The sequence below is a fragment of the Chanodichthys erythropterus genome, chromosome 3 (genome assembly GCF_024489055.1).
Source record: "Chanodichthys erythropterus isolate Z2021 chromosome 3, ASM2448905v1, whole genome shotgun sequence".
Lineage (NCBI taxonomy): Eukaryota > Metazoa > Chordata > Actinopteri > Cypriniformes > Xenocyprididae > Chanodichthys > Chanodichthys erythropterus.
Window position 1 is genome coordinate 26638882 of NC_090223.1, and position 21161 is coordinate 26660042.

A 21161-nucleotide genomic window follows, 5' to 3' on the forward strand; every position below is an offset into this window, starting at 1 on the left:
GTCTCTGTTATGTGTTTTACAGTCATATGGAACATTTCAAACGTTGTGATGCCTAAATTGTTATTATAATTATCTGAACATCATGCATATCTTCCTTGTAAATTTGAGTTTTGCATTTTATTTATTCTAGCTTTTTCATTTTTTTTTTTTTTTTTTTTTTTTTTTGTCATGATGGATTTTGTTCATGTGTGTTCCCAGAGACTGCTACAGTTCACATAGAATATATTTTTGTTAATACCTATTAAAATGGGGAGCTATTCCTTTACTCTAGCTGGAGATTTAGGTTGAGTATAATATAAATTACAGTGTTGGGGGATCGGGTTTGGTGTGCGCTCTGCTGCCCAATGGATCTTATTTCATGCCATATTGGAAATTCCATTGGACATCACTGCTTCTGCAACAGGACAAGTTCTTGGACGCACACACCTGCCCTCAGAATGTGTGCGCACTCCTTAAAAAGACTTACTGGATAGTGGAGGTGTCTGTACAGGTTGGATGAAAGTTTATGTGTGTATGTGTGAATGTGTATGTGTGTATTGGATGTGGTGCTGGAATTCATCTGCTCACGCCGATGTCATATTGAGCAGCGTTTCACATTTGAACTGTATGGTGCAGTGAAACGGCGGTGAAGAAGCGACGGGCCACTGATTTCACAATTTTCATCTTCAGTACCACTCCTACTTTTTCTCCACTTCCAGAATTTTCTTTGCTCTGAACTTTGGGAGTTTAATTTGAATATTTTGTACTGTACAAAGGAAACACAAACTGTGGACTTCTTACTTTTTTTTAATAAAATGAAGATAAATTTAATTTATTGGTCATTTATTATTGGGGATTATTTGAAGATTACAATTTTTAGCCACTTACCTTTCTGCTTAAATCGTTCTCTTTATATGGCTCAAACAGATACTTTCTTTTGGCAGAATGGCAGTGCTCTTGGATTTGGTTTTGTTTTGTTAAGCGCCGTTAGGCTGGTCATAGTTGACTCATCAGCCAGCTGTCATTGCTAGTTGACTTTCAGGCCGATGCTAAAGAACCTGTTGCTTTCTGCAAATGATGATAAGGTGATAAAAAGAACTGTTGAGATTTTCTGGCAAAACTGTGGCTTTCTGGGTGGTTAATTTTAATTGGACTTGATGAAAGCTGCCATAAAAAAAAAGCAGCTTTATGTCTTACAATTGTGACACATTCTCATAATTGCAACTTTATTTCTTATAATATCTCGCAATTGCGACTTTATAAATCACAATGTGACTTCCACCATGTGATCTCACAGCGAGACTTTTGCAATAGCAACTTATTTTGCTGTAACTGCAACTTTGTTTCTGGACTTGACTGCATATCCCGCAATTGCGACCTTATATCTCAGCCTGAGTATATATCTCACAATGTAACTATTTTTCACTCCGAGGCAGAAATGGACTTAAACACACACAAAGTGTTACTCACAAATTAATTAAAATCACCCACAACTTTATTTTTCCATTTATTTGCTGTAAATACAAGCAAAAAAACAGTGTAGTTGTCACACGTGAGAGCAACAACAGAGCTGACAAGCCATGTTCAACTATCACGACCAAAACATGTAATTTAGGCTCAGCTTTGATTTCTGCCATGCTAAAAGCACACCTAAAACACGTGTTCAAATGAACAGGATCTACCCCTACAAAAGCGTCCACTGTAGCAGTTGTGAATGTAAACCAATACTGTCTCTTTAAAAATGCACAAAGGCCTCCGAACAGAGTGAAGAGAGCTCAGGCGCAGATATGGAAACAAAGGAGGGTGGCCTTTCCTTTTCCCACCTGGTTGGTTACAGGACAAAAGAGGCAATGTAACAGTAGTTTTGTCTTCGATTCGGAACTTAAAAACGGTTTCTTTTCACTGTAGTGCAATGACTGCTGCTGATGGAAAAGTAGTGGTACAGATTTGAAGATTCGCTTTACATGCTTAAAGCCTTCACATACAGCATCACTGAGTATAATCAGAAATGTCGTCCTTCAATGATTATTTTACCACAATGACACAAGGACTAACTTAAGAAAACAATGCCTTGTAGGTGTCTTTACCTTGCTTAGACAATATCTGCTTCTCTACTGCGAACTGTGTTATTCACTTGGTCCTGACTAAATGTACATTAATCTATTGTAATGTTGTTCTCGTGTTCCTTTTGTCAGTTTAGACCTCAAGCTCATAGCTGCTGAAAAAGCCTTCTGCAGTCATGGCCTCTTTAAATGTCACGGTCAAGGAATTTATTGTCACCTGAGTCACAATGACTTTCTCAGGATGCACTGTGGTGGAAGAAGTCTGCGATTGGTCAACTGGGACATGTAATGTTGTTGTGCATTCTGCTGTGACATCAGTATCCATCATTTCCATTTCTTTGGCCTCTGAACTGTCTACCTCACCTGTTTCTCTTACCTCTTCCTGTCCATATCTAGCGCTCAAATGTACCTCGATAACCGAAGGTCTGTTCTGTACTTTGTCAAACGCACCTTTCTCGACTCCTGACTTTATACTGTTGTGTAGTGATTGGTCAGTGTTTGTTGTGTCATGTGATACCCATACAGAGTCCTCACCCCCTGCAGTGTATGTGACTGGCTCGTTCTTTTGTGTGTCGGTGATTGTACTGTTTTCTGTTGCTTCTAAAACTGGACAGGAATCCTCGCTTGGCTTCTCGGCAGGGTCAAAAATGGAAGAGCAGTTCTCAGTTTCTTTGATGGTAATTTCAGATTCCTGTTCTGTCGAAGAGCTGTACCCCTCAGACATCTCTTTACCTGGAAGAAAACGACAGAAACTCGGAATAAACTCTCAAGGAACGGTTAGTGTAACTCAATGCTTAGTCATTATTTAGTCACCCTCAAGTCGTTCCGAAGACATGTGACTTTCTTTCATGTTGCCTAAAGATATGTCATTCCAGGTTTGATGTCAATGATCTTCATGGAGTTTAAAAACCTGCCGTGATGCATCTTCAACAGCAAGTTTAACTGTACCCGATTGCGAAATCTATTGCAGTGTGTAAGATTTTTGATGAGTTTCCTCACACACATATACAGTATAACTTCAGAAGAATTGGAATATAAAGCCCGAGTCGGATGGACTACTTTGTGAAATTTGTTATTGTATACTAAAAAAACTAGTGTTTGGGTTGCGTTTCCCAAAAGCATCGTATAGATCGTAGATTTGCACCAATGGTCTGTACAATCTACTTAAGCTTACGATACTAATGCGTCTTTTGAGTTTGACGGCCTATCTTATATCTTGTCATTTTTTGGTGAACTACTTCACAGTTGAGCATTTCTCTAAATCACATCAAACATGTGTTTGTTGTCACTGTGATTCAGAAAGATCTGGCAATATTTTTCAGAACGGCCCTCATGACCCCTGAATATGTTCCATGCAGAGTATCTTAGCAACAGTTGCTGTATCGATGCCACACAACACCTACCGCTTGGAATGTCCTGGTGCACTTCTGTTGTGTTTTCTTCATTTTTTTTCATCTTCTTGACCTTTTTCTCCTGCTCATCTTCCTCGTCTCCATTCCACTCTTTCTCTGAAGAGTCTTTTGATGAAAGTGGATGTCTGGTTAGTTGTTGGGATAGTTTGATGTCTTCTATGAGCTTGGACCTGCACTGCATGTTCTTGCGCTTTTCTATACGACGGTAGCCAACGCCTTCTCTACAGCGCCGCCCATTCTGGTCTATTTCTGTCCCCATGGAACGGGTGAGCGACAGGCGGATTCTCGGAGTTGGTTTATCTGGAGCCTTGTGTGCACTTCGTAGGTCCATAGGGTAGATGTTCTGTTAGGAGGTTGAGATTATGCTGTATTTATCAAATGTTACAAATACTGAAATACTGAAGTGTCTGCGCAAATGCTGTGATACATTATCTTGAAATCTGGATGGCTCTGTTGATGCATTTACAAAAAAATGTATTGGACCAGGTCAGGAAGTAAATCTCTGTGGATGCTATGCCAAATTTGGACACTGTAACCAATAATGGACACAAACACCAAAATTCACATCCTCCAGCACATCTGGGACACTTTAATAAATCAGATTTCTTTTACGTGTATCTGATTTTGTGCATTATGGTTAAAAAAATTAATCAGAATCACTGAACTGCAACTGGACTTGAAAATAATGAAGCTAACTCATACCCTCAGGATAACTCGACGTGGTCTCAGGCCTTTCCTCTTATAAGCCAGAGCTCTGTCCTTCTCCTCTCTGTTAGAAAGAGAGAGATATGCTAAGGAATGAGGAGATGGAAAGGAAAAAACATCTTGTTGCCTCCAGCCTATTCATTTCCACATCAGCAACTGAAGGTTCCCAGATTGTGACTTACTTTTCTTCGTAGGCAAGGACAAGACGAGGGTCCAATATGTTGTCCTCTGGTTCCCAGGTGCTGTACCTGACATTCACACAGACAAATCATTGGAGCAGAACATGGCCGAAAAATCTACAGTAATTTTGTCTGATAATGTTCAGTTAAAATAGTTCAGGGCTACGTTTTATTTGAAAAACCAATAAATTACTTTAAACACAGCATCCGTTGTCTTCTCTTGTGTGATATCTTTTATGGCACGAGTGAATTTCCTGGTACTTGTCAAGAACGTACTTCGGTCGTAATTCACCCAAAACTCAAAAGAAAGAAATAAGCATTGCAACATTTTCTTTCTTTGATTTTGGTGTTAAATAATCAGGTTTTCTTCTTGACAAGTTTCGAGAGATTCAGCGATTAAAATATGTCAGATGAGAGAAAATAATGTGATGCTGTGTTTTATCCAAAACCTAATTTTCTAATTTTAATCTTTTTTAGGGGTGAAATGTAATGAAAGCTCGTTTCCGCCACTGAATAAAATAAAAAGAAAGGTAATTGCAAATTTTTATCTTGCAATTGCAAGGTAATATCTCACAATTCTGAGAAAAGAAGTCAGAATTGCAGGATATAAACCCACAATTGTAAGAAAATGTTAGAATTGTGAGCCGACTTTTTTTCCTCAAAAAAGTTTATCTTAATTCTGAGAAAAGAAGTCGGAATTGCGAGATATAAACTCATGATTGTGAATTATAAAGTCAAAATTGCAAGATATAAACTCGCAATTCTGAGAAAAATGGAATTGTGAGATGATATAAGTCGCAATTATCTTTTACATTTTTTTTTTAATTCCGTGACAGAAACAAGCTTCCATAGAAATGTGTCCTTGACATGTGGGATTCACGCACATATTGTGACGGTTTTAAGTCATATGGTCTTGGATAAAATTACCAATATGAGAACTTACTTAGGCGACCATCCTTGCCACTTTAGCAGATATTCCACATTTCCCTAAAATGAGAGAGAAAGAAAAGGAGTCACATTCAGTTTTAAAGTTCAGAGGAAGATAAACGTCACCATTCTGTCCACAATCCATGATAGAAACATCCCACACATTTTGAAAAAGCATGCCTGTCTCTTTAAGATGTCAACACTCAGTAGTATTTTGACATGTAAGATTATGCAGGATGAAAACGGCGCCGCGCGCTCGCTACTGTTACGATGCGTGATGTCACCGAGGGGTGAGCTCGTGAGTTCCATTAAAAAAAAAAAAAAAAGAGTTTCAGGAACATTCATGGGATGGAAATAGGTGGGGCCATGGAAACGCGTAAACAACTCGTTTTGTGCAACGTGTGGAGCGGTGAAGGTCTTTCCCCCGTCATGCTCGAGCATATGAAACGAAACCCGCGTGCACATAGAGCGTTAGTCATCACCATCACTAGCTATTACTGTACATTACAACATCTCCACGTATACTACACAAAATAGTAAATAAAAAACACATACCAAATAGATACTTGCTCGTGCGTGCTCTATTAATAAACATGACCTATTTTATTTATCGCTATTTAAATATATTTAATCTTGTTTATTCTGCAGTTGTTCTTAACTGGTCCGATTATTTTGACAATTGCACTGATGTTAGACGTATCATCCTTGACCCTGCACCCGTATAAATAAACTGCGTAGCTCCGAAACGCGGCGATTTTCTGAGCGAAACGCGCATTGATGGCGATGATGATGACACGCGCGCTGTTCTCACACACCCCCCTCCATCTATAGCGCTCGCGATTCAAGAGCGAGACGTTATAAACATCCACAAACTTTGGAGATTAACCGCAATGTTTTGCACACGAAAAGTCATGCAACGAAAAAGTTCCGAAATGTTATGCAAGCTTAGAGGTGTTATTCACTCATGAGTCATTCCAGAACTGGCAACAGAAGAAAACTGTGCGGACTTTTGGTGGGTATTAATCATTTCAAAACAGAAAGTAAATAGTGTGTGCAGAATATATTGCATTAAAGCAACTGAACGAAATGCATGTTTAAACGCACAGGAACGTCCTTACCTTTCTTACCCTCTTCTTCGTTATTGCCTCCACAGCAAACACTTGCTCTCCTATTGATGACAGCTCCATGTTAATGAGATCATCCAGTGCAGCAAATATAGTTTCTGATCTCTCCTGTTTTTCTTCTTCAGGGGTTAAAATGTCGCTTAACTATACAGCGTAGACTCGGAGAGTGTTTTTTTTTTTAGGATGTAAACCCACTGGTACTCTCGGTGCACCCTCAGGTCCGCCGCTGTTCCAGCTCTTTCTGAGTTTTAAAATCTGCGACACATGTACGCACTGGCTTGGCTTGGCGCGTGCACGCTCTACGCGCGCACACCCACCCACTTCTCCGTCTGGCAAGCAGCATTAACATTATTCTTCTAACAATTAAACTTTTTAGTATTATATACAAACCCGATACCAAAAAAGTTGGGACACTGTACAAATTGTGAATAAAAACAGGATGCAATGATGTGGAAGTTTCAAATTTCAATATTTTATTCAGAATACAACATAGATGACATATCAAATGTTTAAACGGAGAAAATGTATCATTTTAAGGGAAAATTAAAATTTCATCAACACATCTCAAAAAAGTTGGGACAAGGCTATGTTTTCCACTGTGTGGCATCACATCTTCTTTTTATAACAGTCTGCAAACGTCTGGGAACTGAGGAGACAAGTTGCTCAAGTTTAGGAATAGGAATGTTGTCCCATTCTTGTCTAATACAGGCTTCTAGTTGCTCAACTGTCTTAGGTCTTCTTTGTCGCATCTTCCTCTTTATGATGCGCCAAATGTTTCCTATGAGTGAAAGATCTGGACTGCAGGCTAGCCATTTCAGTACCCGGATCCTCCTTCTACGCAGACATGATGTTGTAATTGATGCAGTATGTAGTCTGGCATTGTCATGTTGGAAAATGCAAGGTCTTCCCTGAAAGAGACGATGTCTGGATGGGAGCATATGTTGTTCTAGAACTTGGATATACCTTTCAGCATTGATGGTGCCTTTCCAGATGTGTAAGCTGCCCATGCCACACGCACTCATGCAACCCCATACCATCAGAGATGCAGGCTTCTGAACTGAGCGCTGATAACAACTTGGGTTGTCCTTGTCCTCTTTAGTCCGGATGACATGGCGTCCCAGTTTTCCAAAAAGAACTTCAAATTTTGATTCGTCTGACCACAGAACAGTTTTCCACTTTGCCACAGTCCATTTTAAATGAGCCTTGGTGCAGAGAAAACGCCTGCGCTTCTGGATCATGTTTAGATATGGCTTCTTTTTTTACCTATAGAGTAGCCGGCAACGGTGAATGGCACGGTGGATTGTGTTCACGACAATGTTTTCTGGAAGTATTCCTGAGCTCAACCGTATTTGCTTGACAGGTGAGAACAAACCTCATTGGTTCTTACAGAAGCTCAAACGTGCTGCGTAACACGAGAATGAACCTCATTGGTTCTCGCACTCCAAGCAAGCATACTTAGCTTCTGTTTACCATTTCCGATGTGTGCTTTGATGAATGTTTATATGTGAATAAAAGCCTAAATTCAATCTATTGATCATATAAAGTGATCATGTATCTTCCAAAAATTTGTACTAAACTGCTCAATTCATATGACGTTCATTTTACGTTCTCTTTATGAACTTTTAAAATCAAGTTTTTAATGTTGTTTATATGTCTATGTGGTGTTTTTAATATGCTTTCAGACAAACCATGTGCAAATTCATATGTCAACACCATTTCTGAGAACTGCAGTGAAAAAAGACAGTCTCAAACTAGCGGTCCCGCAAACCCGAAAGTCTTACGGTTTGGAACAACTCGAAGGTGAGCAAATGACAGAATTTCCATTTTTGGGTGAACCCTTTAAAGAATAGGCTTAAATGTTAACATGGCTTGCCAAACTCCGTTCGTCCCTTTAGCTCTGCACCGAGCGCGAGTCGCCACGAGAGTTCGCGCGCGCTGAGGAAGGAGCGCGACTGTTTTTGCCAAGAAATGGAAATGAAAGACGGGAAAAGGTGGTCTCTCTCTGAGCGATAAAAACGTATTAGTACGATGAGTCACTTTTGAGCTACACGAGAATACCGGGTCATTGCAGAGGCTGATGTAAAGCCCTGTATGAAATGTGATCTACACATACACCTAGAACATAATGAAAGTACTTTAATAGTGTTTTCCGAGAAACGCGCTGAATAACAGCGATAATGAGTCCTTCCCGGAATCTGCGCCAGCAGAATTCCACAGAAAGTTCCGCAGATTTCCAGAGAATTCCAGCGTCCATCATTTACAGTTCTACACACCTCCCGCGCGCTGATATCACTGTTTTGGTTTATTCGATGTATTTAGCATTTTTAAATCAAATCGAGAATTCCGTTAATATTCCCAAACTATCAAAGCAGAAAAAGGTGAGAATGTGTAATTGATGCACAGTGACAGTGAAAGTGAAGGATAAATTTAACTTATATTTGCAGGCAAGCAGACGAGCCCAGAATATAAAAGCAGCGCCCAAAGTTATACGTTAAGCATTTTCCCTCAGCAAAGCGTTATTTAGAGGACGCTTAATGTATTAGGACAGTATCGGAGAACCGAATTCATTATGGCTACATCTTGATGATGATGCATAGACAGGTACGTTATACTGTATACATGAAAGCAGATGAGCACAGAATACAAACGCATTCTCGGTCCTTCAATACCTCTGTCTTTGTATTAAGCAACGGTTTCTTTATAATGGGTTTCTATCGGGGAAAAGCTTAGCGTGTAACTTTTTTTTTTTTTTTGCCTTGCGTTCATATTGGGTTTACCTGCTTGTCTGTGTTATAAATAAGTTGTGTAGCCTACTGAATTTGGTCCTGAATACAAAACCACGAAGACATATAGATATGGCAAATTTTGCTTCCCACACAGAATTTAATTTCAAAATTAAATTATCTCATTTTTGGATATTCGTCTTTTTAAATTGAATGATGCTCAATAAGATGCAACTCCTTTGGGTGGGTGGATAGATAGATAGATAGATAGATAGATAGATAGATAGATAGATAGATGTCAGAAAGAAAGAAAGAAGGAAAGAAAGAAAGAGAAAGAAAGAAATGGTCGGAAAGATAGATAGATAGAAATGGTCAGAAAGAAAGAAAGAAATGGTCAGATAGATAGATAGAGTCAGATAGATAGATAGAGTCAGATAGATGAAAGAAAAAGAAAGAAAGAAAGAAAGGGAAAGAAAGAAAGAAAAAGAAAGAAAGGGTCATAAAGATAGATAGAGTCAGATAGATGAAAGAAAGAAAGAAAGAAAGAAAGAGAAAAATGATAGATGAAAGAAAGAAAGAAAGAAAGAAAGAAAGAGAAAAATGATAGATGAAAGAAAGAAAGAAAGAAAGAAAGAAAGAGAAAGAAAGAAAAAGAGAAAGAAAGAAATGGTCAGAAAGATACAAAGAGTCAGATAGATGAAAGAAAGAAAGAAAGAAAGAAAGAAAGAGAAAGAAAGAAAGAAAGAAAGAAAGAAAGAGAGAGAGAGAAAGAAAGAAAGAAAGAGAAAGAAAGAAAGAAAGAGAGAGAAAGAAAGAAAGAAAGAGAAAGAAGAAATGGTCAGATAGAAAGAAAGAAAGAAAGAAAGAAAGAAAGAGAAAGAAAGAAATGGTCAGATAGATAGATAGACAGACAGATAGATAGATAGAAAGAGTCAGATAGATGAAAGAAAGAAAGAAAGAAAAGAAAGAAAGAAAGAGAAAGAAAGAAAGAGAAAGAAAGAAAAATGGTCAGATCGATAGATAGTCCTTTTGTTTAATCTTTCGTTACGAGTTTTTTCTAGAGGCTTTGGGTCATTTATTCTCTGATCTTTTCAATTTCAACAGTCAGGAAGAATAAAACGGTAACGATTAGTCAAACTGGACGAATACAAACAATAAGAAGTGTAAAAACTTACTTTCATCGTCTTCGTGAGTCTCATTTTGTAACTATGGATATAGAAATTCAGTAATGAAAGGAATGAGGTGATAGGAGTGCAAACCAAGTGACTTTTTTATAATGGTAAAACCTATTTTTAGGTACACAGTCGATTTTTTTTTCGGGGGCATATGGTTATGTCGTGAGCCGATCGCCTGCACATACAATAGATGGCGCTGTCGTGCCGTTGGATTAATACGCTTCTTCATTGGCGACTTGGAAGGACATAACCTATTTATCTTGCTATCCCTTTGAATGTTTTTTTTTTTTTTTTACTCAAACCCTCCTAATGCCATTGATTCTCAAAAAGTCCGATATAGCTACAGTATTTCAAGAATTTCGAAACTCTGATATCAGACTGTCGTGACCATTCGAGAGTCTTAAGGCCGAGAGCTGCAGGACACCCGCAGACAGGCTAGTCAGCCGCATTTAGCCACCATCACAAACATGGATCAGCACAACTCGACGTTTGGAGTGCAGCTTTTCATTTATGATTTGTCGAGGGGAATGGCCAGACAGCTCAGTCCGATAATGTTGGGTGAGTGATGTAGTATATCTTTACCGTTACATTGGTGAGGGCCGACAAATTTCCAATCCTACCATGAAGAAGGGTTCGCTCATATATATTACTTCTGTCTTGCTTCGTTGCCTGGTCACCATCCAATGAGAAATCTTGGCTAATGAATATTAATTAGGTAATGCCACCGTTACCTGGTAACCTTCCAATGGCGAAGACTTAGTGTTTGATTATTAATGATGCGATACTGACGTTGCGGTTTTACCATCCAATGGCGAAGCTTTGCTTATAAATATTTAAGAGAAGCCTTCGCTGTTCTAGGATATATAAAATTGCGTTACAGATGGTCAATGAAAACACTTTTATCAACAAAATCTTTTATTCCCATAACCTTAAGAGCTATATTCACAGCGAGACCCGCTGATCTGTTTATCTCAGCTATCTAGCATTGTTTATTAATAACAAAAAGAACAAACTGTTCTGGAACATGATGTTCTTTATGTTAATTAATCGTGTCACATGCTAGAGCACTGGTTAGTTAAGGTTCTTTAGATTGAAAATAAATCTTTAAATGGGTCAAACCATAACAGTCCTGCTATTATATTTTGATAATAAAAATGTAACTGTATTATGAGAAACAAATTAATATAACTATATTAATATAGTTTTATAGTAATAAAACTAATATAAATGATTTCTAAAACATATTGTTTCTTACAGGAAAACAGCTTGATGGGATTTGGTAAGTGAATTATTCTGCCTATAAAAGATTATGGTTAAAATCCTTTATCTATAAATAAGTTAAACATATAATTATATAATATTTATGTAATATCTTTTTAAAATTAGAATTTGTTTTTATGCATGTGAAGTGCTTTGAACTGCATTTCATGAATGAAAAATGCCATACAAATAAATTATCTAAAATGTATAACATTAATATGTTTTAACCATATGCATTTCCTGTTATATTATGTCAACACAGGCACACATCTATAGTGGTCTACGGAGAGGAATTTTTCTATGGTGGTGCTGGGATCTCTAGTTGCCCACCGGTAAAATCACAGCCCACTGCAACACTTTTAGTACTCAAGATAGGACAAGCACTTAAACATCACCCGCAAATATGCTTAATGTACTATTTATTGTGCTGTTTGTGAGCCCTCACTTTACATGATCATGGTCCATGTGGAGCTTTGAACAGCACATTGTTTTTGTCCGTTTTATTTTTGGGATGTTGAGATTAAATGGCCTTGGAACATAATTGTTCTTAAGAGGTACATTTGTTCTGGGGGCGGCTGCAGTATGTGCCATAGTGTATGCATGTGTTTACAGGGCGGGACGATGCTCGGACCTCCAGACACAGTGGTGGAACTGGGAAATACGGAGGTGACAGAGGAGATCTTTATGGATTACCTGTCCTCACTTGGAGAGACAACATACAGGTGTGTTTTTTACTATTTTTATCACTGAATATACAAGAAGGAATTCCTTTCTTCCAGTTTAAAGTCCTTATAAAGTCTTTGTGGTGTATAAACGTGCTTTACATGCATTGCTTGAATTCATAAGCCTCTTTTTCTGGTTTGGTCTCTCTCTACAGTGGTGACAAGTACAGATTGTTTGAACACAACTGTAACACGTTCACTAATGAGGTGGCCCAGTTTCTCACTGGCAATAAAATTCCCTCCTATATCACAGATCTACCCTCTGAAGTGCTCTCCACGTGAGTATGCTAAACATAAAGTTGCTCAGACATGCTTACATATTTCAAGATTTTCAGGGTTATTTTTATTTCCACTTCCACCATGGGAAAGTATTCAGGAACTACATACAGTACAGGGAATAAATAAACAGCTTGAGATCTGTCTTTATTGTCAAAGGGAAAATAAAATACAGTTTAACAAAAGTATAAACAATAAAAGTAAAATGTTTGGATGCAGTTTGGAAATTAATAAAATTTGATTAATTAATAAAAATTTGAGGTGAAAATGCTTAAAGGGTTTAGGTCACTCAAAAATGAAAATTCTGTCATTAATTACTCACCCTCATGTCGTTCCACATTCATCTTTAGAACACAAATTAAGATATTTTTGATGAAATCTGTGAGCTTTTTGCCTCTGATAAGACTGCAATGAAAATAGTCCATGTGACTACAGTGGTGCAACCTTAAAGGAACACTCCACTTTTTTTGAAAATAGGCTCATTTTCCAACTCCCCTAGAGTTAAACAGTTGAGTTTTACCGTTTTTGAATCCATTCAGCCGATCTCCGGGTCTGGCGGTACCACTTTTAGCATAGCTTAGCATAGTTCATTGAATCTGATTAGACCGTTAGCATCGCGTTTAAAAATGACCAAAGAGTTTAGATATTTTTCCTATTTAAAACTTGACTCTTCTGTAGTTACATCGTGTACTAAGACCGACAGAAAATGAAAAGTTGCGATTTTCTAGGCTGATATGGCTAGGAACTATACTCTCATTCCGGCGTAATAATCAAGGAACTTTGCTGCCGTATCATGGCTGCAGCTGTGCAATGATATTACGCAGCGTCTCTCACAAACGTCTCCATGGTTGCAAGGCACGTTCCCTGTGCAAGCAGGGGCTCACGGGCGCTGCGTAATATCATTGCACTGCTGCAGCCATGGAACGGCAGCAAAGTTCCTTGATTATTACGCCTGAATGAGAGTATAGTTCCTAGCCATATCAGCCTAGAAAATCACAACTTTTTATTTTCCGTCGGTCTTAGTACATGATTTAACTACAGAAGAGTCAAGTATTAAATAGGAAAAATATCAAAACTCTTTGGTCATTTTTAAGCGCGATGCTAACGGTCTAATTAGATTCAATGAACTATGCTAAGCTATGCTAAAAGTGGTACCGCCAGAACCGGAGATCGGCTGAATGGATTCGAAAACGGTAAAACTCAACTGTTTAACTCTAGGGGAGTTGGAAAATGAGCGTATTTTCAAAAAAAGTGGAGTGTTCCTTTAATGTTATGAAGCGACGAGAATACTTTTTGTGTGCAAAACAAAAATAACGACTTTATTTATTAAAGTCGACATTACTAATCTTTATTTATTATAAACGACTTTATTATAACAATTATAAGCGATAAACGCATTCTGACATGGAACCCAGAAGTGCTACCACATAAACAACGCAGGAGACTGACATGGAAGAAATTGTTGAATAAAGTTGTTATTTTTATTTTTTGCACACAAAAAATATTCTTGAATGAAGGTCTTATAGGTTTGGAACAACATGAGGCTGAGTAATTAATGACAGAATTTTAATTTTCACTCTTTAAATGTACAGAAAATATGGCAATAAAAAAATTAACGGAGTGTCTATTTACACTAAGTCCAAATAGTGTCCCTTGTTGGCACTAGTTCTGCCCACCAATGTCTGGTTGGGCCACTCAAGTTTAAAAAGGACGCAGAGTATTCAAAGTCTTCAATGGTGCAGCAGTAAGGCTCACAGACAAGGGTTCGAATCCACCTTTTGCCAAGCTCTCGTTTATTTTCAATAAAAAAAGAAAATAATGTTCTAAAAGTGGAAATAAACTGCGAACGAGCATTCACTTAGTAAATAGCATCTACTGCCAAAAATTAAAGAGACACTCTCTATCGTTTCAAAGATGTATGATTTTTCTCTTAACTGTCACTGGCCCACCGGTGGGCCCACAGCCATTACATATTTAATATACATACTGATTTTCAAAATATATTACAGAGGAGCAGTAATTTATCAATTTGCAACAAGCATATTTTCATACTCATAAGGCATGTTCAGACCTTTATTGTGAAATAGCGATGAACATGAAAAATCATTTAAGATTGGTTGACACTTGTTTTTATGCCAAGAGTTAAAAAAATAACATCCATTCAATGTTTTGCAGAAAAAAGGTCTGAAAATGTTTTTAATAGAAAAAAAATAAATACATTTATGATTTTGGCTGTGATCCATAACCCACATACATGTTATTTTTATGTTTATTAGAGGCTAAATTCATATCAAATTCTGCCAAACTTCCCATACTACTTCTATATAGGATGTCTACTTCATAAATTGTATGAAAATAATGGAAATATATGGTTCGGATCGCTCAAACCATATATGGAAATGGAGGAACCTTTATATGGTCAGCAATGGAGCTTGGTTGTCATCTAGTGAAAAAGTGTGGTACTGCGCCCAAACAAAATCTTACTGAAAGCTCTTTTTTTTTTTTTTCAGATATCAACCTGAAATTTGGAACACAACATGTTCAGATTTTTGGCTTTGATTTCCTTGCAGTTTTAGAGTAAAACTTGTTTTGTAAAACATATATTTTATATAAAATATAAAATATTATATTTTTATTTTTTGTGTCACTTACATAAGTTATTTCACTTCTACAATAATCTGCCAAATTTCACCTTTAAAACAAGACCAGACTTATGTCTATATTCCAAAGTATTCTTGAATTACAACCATTTAAGTTTGGATAGTGCATTTACATGTCTAAAAAAAAAGTGGGGGTGACAGTTAACAGGTTATTCTGTGAAACACAACCAATATATTGAATAATGTTCAATACGATTTTCAAAAAAAAAAAAAAAAAAAAAAATGACATTGGATTCCACTGATTTTAATTGTATGGACAAAAAGTCATTTTTCAAAATGCATTTTCTTTTTATATTTCAAAGCAAAACATTTTGGATCTTAAATGATCAAATGTTTATTTTTGGGTGTAGTAGCCATTAAATGGTCCTAAAGATAGTCTTCAATGTCTTTTGATTTTGTAGTGAAATGTGACCTGGACCATGTTTTTGTGAGATTCTCCCATTTGTGATTGTATAACTGTGATGTCAGTTGAAAATGAGAGAACATCACAGTTATACAGTGCTGAAAATTTATGTAAGAAGATCTGTGTTGTTTTCACAGTTTTCACAGAACTAAATGCTCTCTCTTTCTCTCTCAGACCATTTGGTCAGGTGTTGCGGCCAATCCTGGACTCGATACATATTGCCCCTCCAGGCGGAAACGTGATCAGCAGCCAAAATAATCATAGTTAGATCATCTTTGTAATCTCATACACACACATACACATGCAATAATTCTCAGACAGGCTTGTTTATACACACACATTTGCCCTGTTGTAAATGAGGTTTGGCTCAAAAATCCACATCAGTTCTGATCCATATTCACAGTTGCTCAAATATTTTGAGACAGGTTTGCTTAAAGTGTTTCAAGCACAAGGTCTTGGTTCATCCTTCCAGATCACAGATGGTTCATATTTTTCTTGGTTTCTATGGTTTTTTTCATTATATAGCTTTATTTTGTATCTCTACAGCCCACCACGTGCAAAGGTCATTTGTTATTTGTTGATGACAATCCAACTTTTCCCCTCTTGCTAGTTTTGATTCATTTCATGCTGTTTTTTTCCCACCAATATATGTTTATATTTATTAATATTGGAAACCAAAAAGTATTTTCAACATTTATTTATTTATTGTGGGTTACTTTGTGGCAAAGAAGCACATGTGCTATAATATGACTTGCATTAGTTTTTGTCTGAAGATTTTATTGAATGTGAAAAGATGGACAATGATACATGTAGCTCAGATTCACAAAGAAATATATGTATCTATGCCTTTGTCATGGCAGCTTGGGCACAAGTAACATTTTTCATGTAACTATGTAAAGATCAAATGATTTCTACATGTTATGCTTAATGTAGATTTGGTCCCTTCTATTTATTTACCCAGCTAAATGCCTTTATATATGCTTATTTTATTTCCACTAAAGGAAGGTTTGCTACTGTTGTCGGTGTTATATAGCTGAACGTGCGTCTTTGTTGTTGGTATTTATTAACATGTATGTATTTTGAATCTGTTTATTTATTCAGCTCACACATGATGTATGTAACATTCAGAGATGTTTGATGAAACATTACCTTTTTTATTTTGTTTTCATCCTGTTCTCATTGTCAAAATGTTGCTAAAAACCCTAAACTGCATTGATTGCTTTGAACTTTATCCTCATGTTTTAATGGAAGTCACCTCATTAAAGAACCAGCAATGAGTCTACATAAAGAGCGTTTATGTGTACTATCCAAACATAGACATAGTACATCGCACTACATGTAAGAATGTATATTTCCACACAGAGGGGAAGATGGGGTGATTTGTGCCAGGGGGAAGTAGTTCCACCCATTGTTTCTGGAATACCATATAAGAAATTGGTCACGTGACCACATAATTTTGAAAAGTCATCCATTTTACTCATCCTCCGAAGAAGAGAGAGACATGGCATGAGAGGAAAGGTTTTTTGATTGTAGTGTCTGAACAAGTTTGAAAACATTTCACACGTTTCAGTGCTTTAGCAGGCGACACAATGAGTCTATACAGTTAGCATGATGTTAGCTCTTAACTGCTGGATCATGCTAGTTTTCAAACTTGTAGGTCTGGGGTGATTTGTGCCAAAGGGCCTGGGTTAAGTTGTGCCACCTCCACTTATGATTATTTTCAACATATTACTAATTTGTACATTGTACTCTTACATTTTAGCACTTAAACTATGTGACATTCTTGATTTTAGACCAAAACCGATAGAAGTAACAAAGATGGGGTATAAGAGAACAGTACTTGTCAACCAAGTTGAGTGTGCAATATGTTATTAAAGAGAAGTTTTATTTAGTTTTTAAGTGGCCTGTCACAATAGGATGTTTAGAAATTAGCCTAGTCACTTTACACCTCGTTCCAAATTATTATGCAAGTGACATATCAGTAAGATTTCAATAGAATAAACATTCAGATTTTAGTTTTTCTAAGAAAATGTTTGTTTATCCATGTCTTTTTAGATAACTGGAATCAATCTCAGACAAAATAATTTGCCAGGTACTTAGGTAAATGGAAACCCTACTTAGAGAGGTTGTTCCACATTATTAAGCAAGTCACAGTTCTCATGCAATATGAGGAGGAAGAAAGATCTTTCTGAAGAGGAAAAGCATGAAATGGTGCAATGTTGTGCAAAAGGCATGAAAACAACTAATATTGTGTGAAAACTGAATGGAGATGATCGAATTATAAGATTTGTGAGTGATTTAGAGCACAGCAGAACACGGTCAGATAAAGGCTTATTAATGAAAGTTCCTGTCAAAAAAATTAATTGTATTAAAAGGGCAGCTATAAAAAAGCCAGTGTTAAGCAGCAAACAGGTATTTTAATCTTCAGAAAGATCTTTCTTCCTCCTCATATTGCATGAGAACTGTGACTTGCTTAATAATGTGGAACAACCTCTAAGTAGGGTTTCCATTTACCTAAGTACCTGGCAAATTATTTTGTCTGAGATTGATTCCAGTTATCTAAAAAGATATGGATAAATAAACGAACAAACAAACAAACTTTTTTCTTAGAAAAACTAAAATCTGAATGTTTATTCTACTGAAATCTTACGGATATGTCACTTGCATAATAATTTGGAATGAGGTGTATACTTTTATCTATCTATTGCCAAGGCCTTTTTGCCTGAAATGATTCACAGATATCATATATTGTGTATTTAAGTTTTTAGTGTTTTCCCAAAAACTACAAAATATGACTTATTCCAACAGTTTAGTAGGGTGACAATATCTAAATAAACCTTAAATGAGTAATTTTGTATTGAATTTGTCTTGTTTTACTTCAGAAATGACCGGTACAATTTACCCCAACGTATTCTCCCCAAAGGCACCAGGGGCAAGTTGTGCCATGAGACCACTTTTTCCCCCCCAAAAGCTATATTTCTGAAACAATTTATTTCAGATCCAAAGTTATTGTTCTCAGGGATGCACCACATCCTGAAATATATGTACATTCTTAAGTTGAAGGCATTACTGCCATGGCCTCACTTTAAAGTCACTTTGAGTAAAAACTGGCACAACTCACCCCACTTTCCCCTACATTTTTAGCATGGCTTAGAAATTACATTCACAGTTCTGAATTAATAATAATAATAATAATAATAATAATAATAATAATAATAATAATAAAAAAAACAGAACTAAAGGTCGACTGACAAAGATGTTTGAATATTTTTGAGATTATCCTACCGCTCATTAAACATTCACTTCTAGGCTTAAGAGACAAAACCAGTTTAGACGGAAAGGATGTGAAGACCCTAAAAGCCACCTCAGGTAAAAATTAGATAATGAAACTGAGTGAATGTTCTCCACACATAGTATATGTTCATCAAATTCTTTCACTTTAAACCCGCTAAATCGTACTCGGTTACTAACGTAACCTCGGTTCCCTGAGATACGGAACGAGTACTGCGTATGGGGAAAGGTCTCCCTTTTTCCCCGCTGCTGAAGCCTTTTTCAATAACGCAGTGTAACTGCACCGTCATTGGTTCACTCATAGACAAGTTGTTGAACCAATGACGGCGCGGCATAGCTGCGCGGCCTATGGCGACAAAGCGCGCGAATATTCCCGCCGAAATGGGAGTGGGCTCTGACTCCTATGGGGCATTTGGCTCCCAGTGAGGAGTAGCACAGCGTAATAGCGTCCACTATCCAACGAGAAATGCGCTGTTTTGAGACCGGAGATCCTTTGGTGCGGCCTCCAAAACAGACAAAGAGCTGATCTGACTGTCTGAAAGACTGCGATCGCTCTATGTAGGTCCTCAATGCCCTGACAGGGCAGAGTAACTCCAGCCCTTGCTCTTCCGTCGAAGGGGGCAGAGCAGAGAGCGAGATGACCTGAGCTCTAAACGGCGTTGAGAGCACCTTAGGGACGTAGCCATGCCTGGGTTTCAGAACGACCTTAGAGTCTCCAGGCCCGAATTCGAGGCATGCAGGGCTCACAGAGAGGGCCTGCAAATCGCCAACACGCTTAACCGAGGCCAGTGCTAACAGCAAGGCGGTTTTTAGCGTCAATGGCCTGAGGTCGACTGAGCCCATTGGTTCAAATGGGGCTCCTTTTAAGGCCCTGAGGACCAAAGACAGGTCCCAGGAGGGAACGGTGAGGGGGCGAGGGGGATTCAATCGCCTAGCGCCCCTCAGGAAACGGATGACAAGTCCGTTTCGTCCCACTGATTGGCCAGCAATAGGAGCATGGAACGCTGCAATGGCTGCTACGTAAACCTTGAGCGTGGAAGGGGTGCGCCCCATTTCCAAGCGTTCTTGGAGGAAAGACAGTATAGAAGATACGTCACTCTCCATTGGGTCTATGTTGCGTGACGAACACCAGTCAGCAAAGACCGACCATTTCTGGTCGTAGAGGCGTCTCGTGGACGGCGCTCTAGCCTGAGAAATGGTATTTAGGACGTCCCTGGGGAGGTTAGTAGGCTCCCATCGAGGGACCAGAGGTGCAGAGCCCAGAGCTCCGGCTGTGGGTGCCAGATTGCCCTGTTCGCCTGAGAGAGGAGGTCCCGTCTCAGGGGGATCGGCCACGGGGCTCTCAGAGAGAGCTTGAACAGCTCCGAGGACCAAATCTGGTTCCTCCAGAGCGGGGCCACTAGAAGGACTCTGTGTTGGTCTTCTCTGATGCGCCTGATGACCTGAGGGATCAGGGCGATCGGAGGAAAAGCGTAAAGGAGCGTGCTGGGCCATGAATGGGCCAGAGCGTCGACCTCCTTCGAGAAAATGTTGGGCAATGAGAGTTGTCTTCTGAGGCGAAGAGGTCTATCTTTGCCTTCCCGAAGAGCTCCCAAATCCTGAGGACAACCTGGGGATGGAGCGTCCACTCGTCGGAGGGGACGTTGCTCCGTGACAGCATATCTGCACCCAGATTGTTCCTGCCAGGAACATGAGTCGCTCTGAGCGACTGAAGCCTCGGAAGAGCCCATTCCAGTAGACGTTTCGCCAGAGCGCATAAGCGGCTGGACGAGAGACCGCCCTGGTGGTTTAAATATGACACCACTGTCATACTGTCCGATTGGACTGGAACGTGACGCCCTGTCAAATGAGCCTGAAAGAACTGAAGGGCCTTCATCACTGCTAGCATCTCTAGACAGTTGATGTGCAGAAGGCTTTCCTCTTGGCTCCATGAGCCGAAGGCCGGTCTGCCGTCGCACACAGCGCCCCAACCCGAGTTGGAGGCGTCTGTTGCTAGCACCGTCCTTCGTGAGACCGCCTGTAAGGGCACTCCGCGCTTGAACCATACAGGGTTCGTCCAAGGTTTCAGGGCTAGAAGACAGGCCTGATTGACCTTGAGGCGAAGGCGGCCGTGCCGCCAAGCGCTGGGAGGAACCCGGAACTTCAACCAGTACTGAAGAGGCCGCATCCGAAGAAGGCCGAGCTGTAGTACCGGAGAGGCGGAAGCCATTAGCCCTAGCAGCCTCTGAAAAAACTTCAGAGGGAGGCAGGCTCTGTTCTTGA

At 38.7% G+C, this 21161-nt stretch overlaps 2 protein-coding genes across 4 annotated transcripts; one reads left to right on the forward strand and one right to left on the reverse strand.

Moving 5' to 3' along the window:
• Positions 1-130: 130 nt before the first annotated feature.
• Positions 131-6683, reverse strand: cbx7a (chromobox homolog 7a). Of its 2 annotated transcripts, none has more exons than XM_067381563.1 (6): positions 6393-6683; positions 5282-5325; positions 4342-4407; positions 4157-4223; positions 3446-3797; positions 131-2774 (listed from the first exon to the last, which is right to left on the reverse strand). In XM_067381563.1, exons 1-6 carry the CDS (start codon positions 6450-6452, stop codon positions 2176-2178), a joined length of 1188 nt encoding a protein of 395 aa, XP_067237664.1. In that variant the 5' UTR covers positions 6453-6683; the 3' UTR covers positions 131-2175. The 2 variants fall into 2 exon arrangements, with proteins under 2 accessions (XP_067237664.1, XP_067237663.1); XM_067381562.1 differs by having other exon boundaries at positions 6384-6678.
• desi1a (desumoylating isopeptidase 1a) lies at positions 5385-16902 on the forward strand. 2 transcript variants are annotated; one of them, XM_067381564.1, is made up of 7 exons: positions 5385-6277; positions 8072-8189; positions 11545-11566; positions 11810-11879; positions 12160-12269; positions 12425-12547; positions 15783-16902. In XM_067381564.1, exons 1-7 carry the CDS (start codon positions 6230-6232, stop codon positions 15874-15876), a joined length of 585 nt encoding a protein of 194 aa, XP_067237665.1. In that variant the 5' UTR covers positions 5385-6229; the 3' UTR covers positions 15877-16902. The 2 variants fall into 2 exon arrangements, with proteins under 2 accessions (XP_067237665.1, XP_067237666.1); XM_067381565.1 differs by lacking the exons at positions 5385-6277; positions 8072-8189 and adding an exon at positions 10197-10845.
• Positions 16903-21161: the final 4259 nt, after the last annotated feature.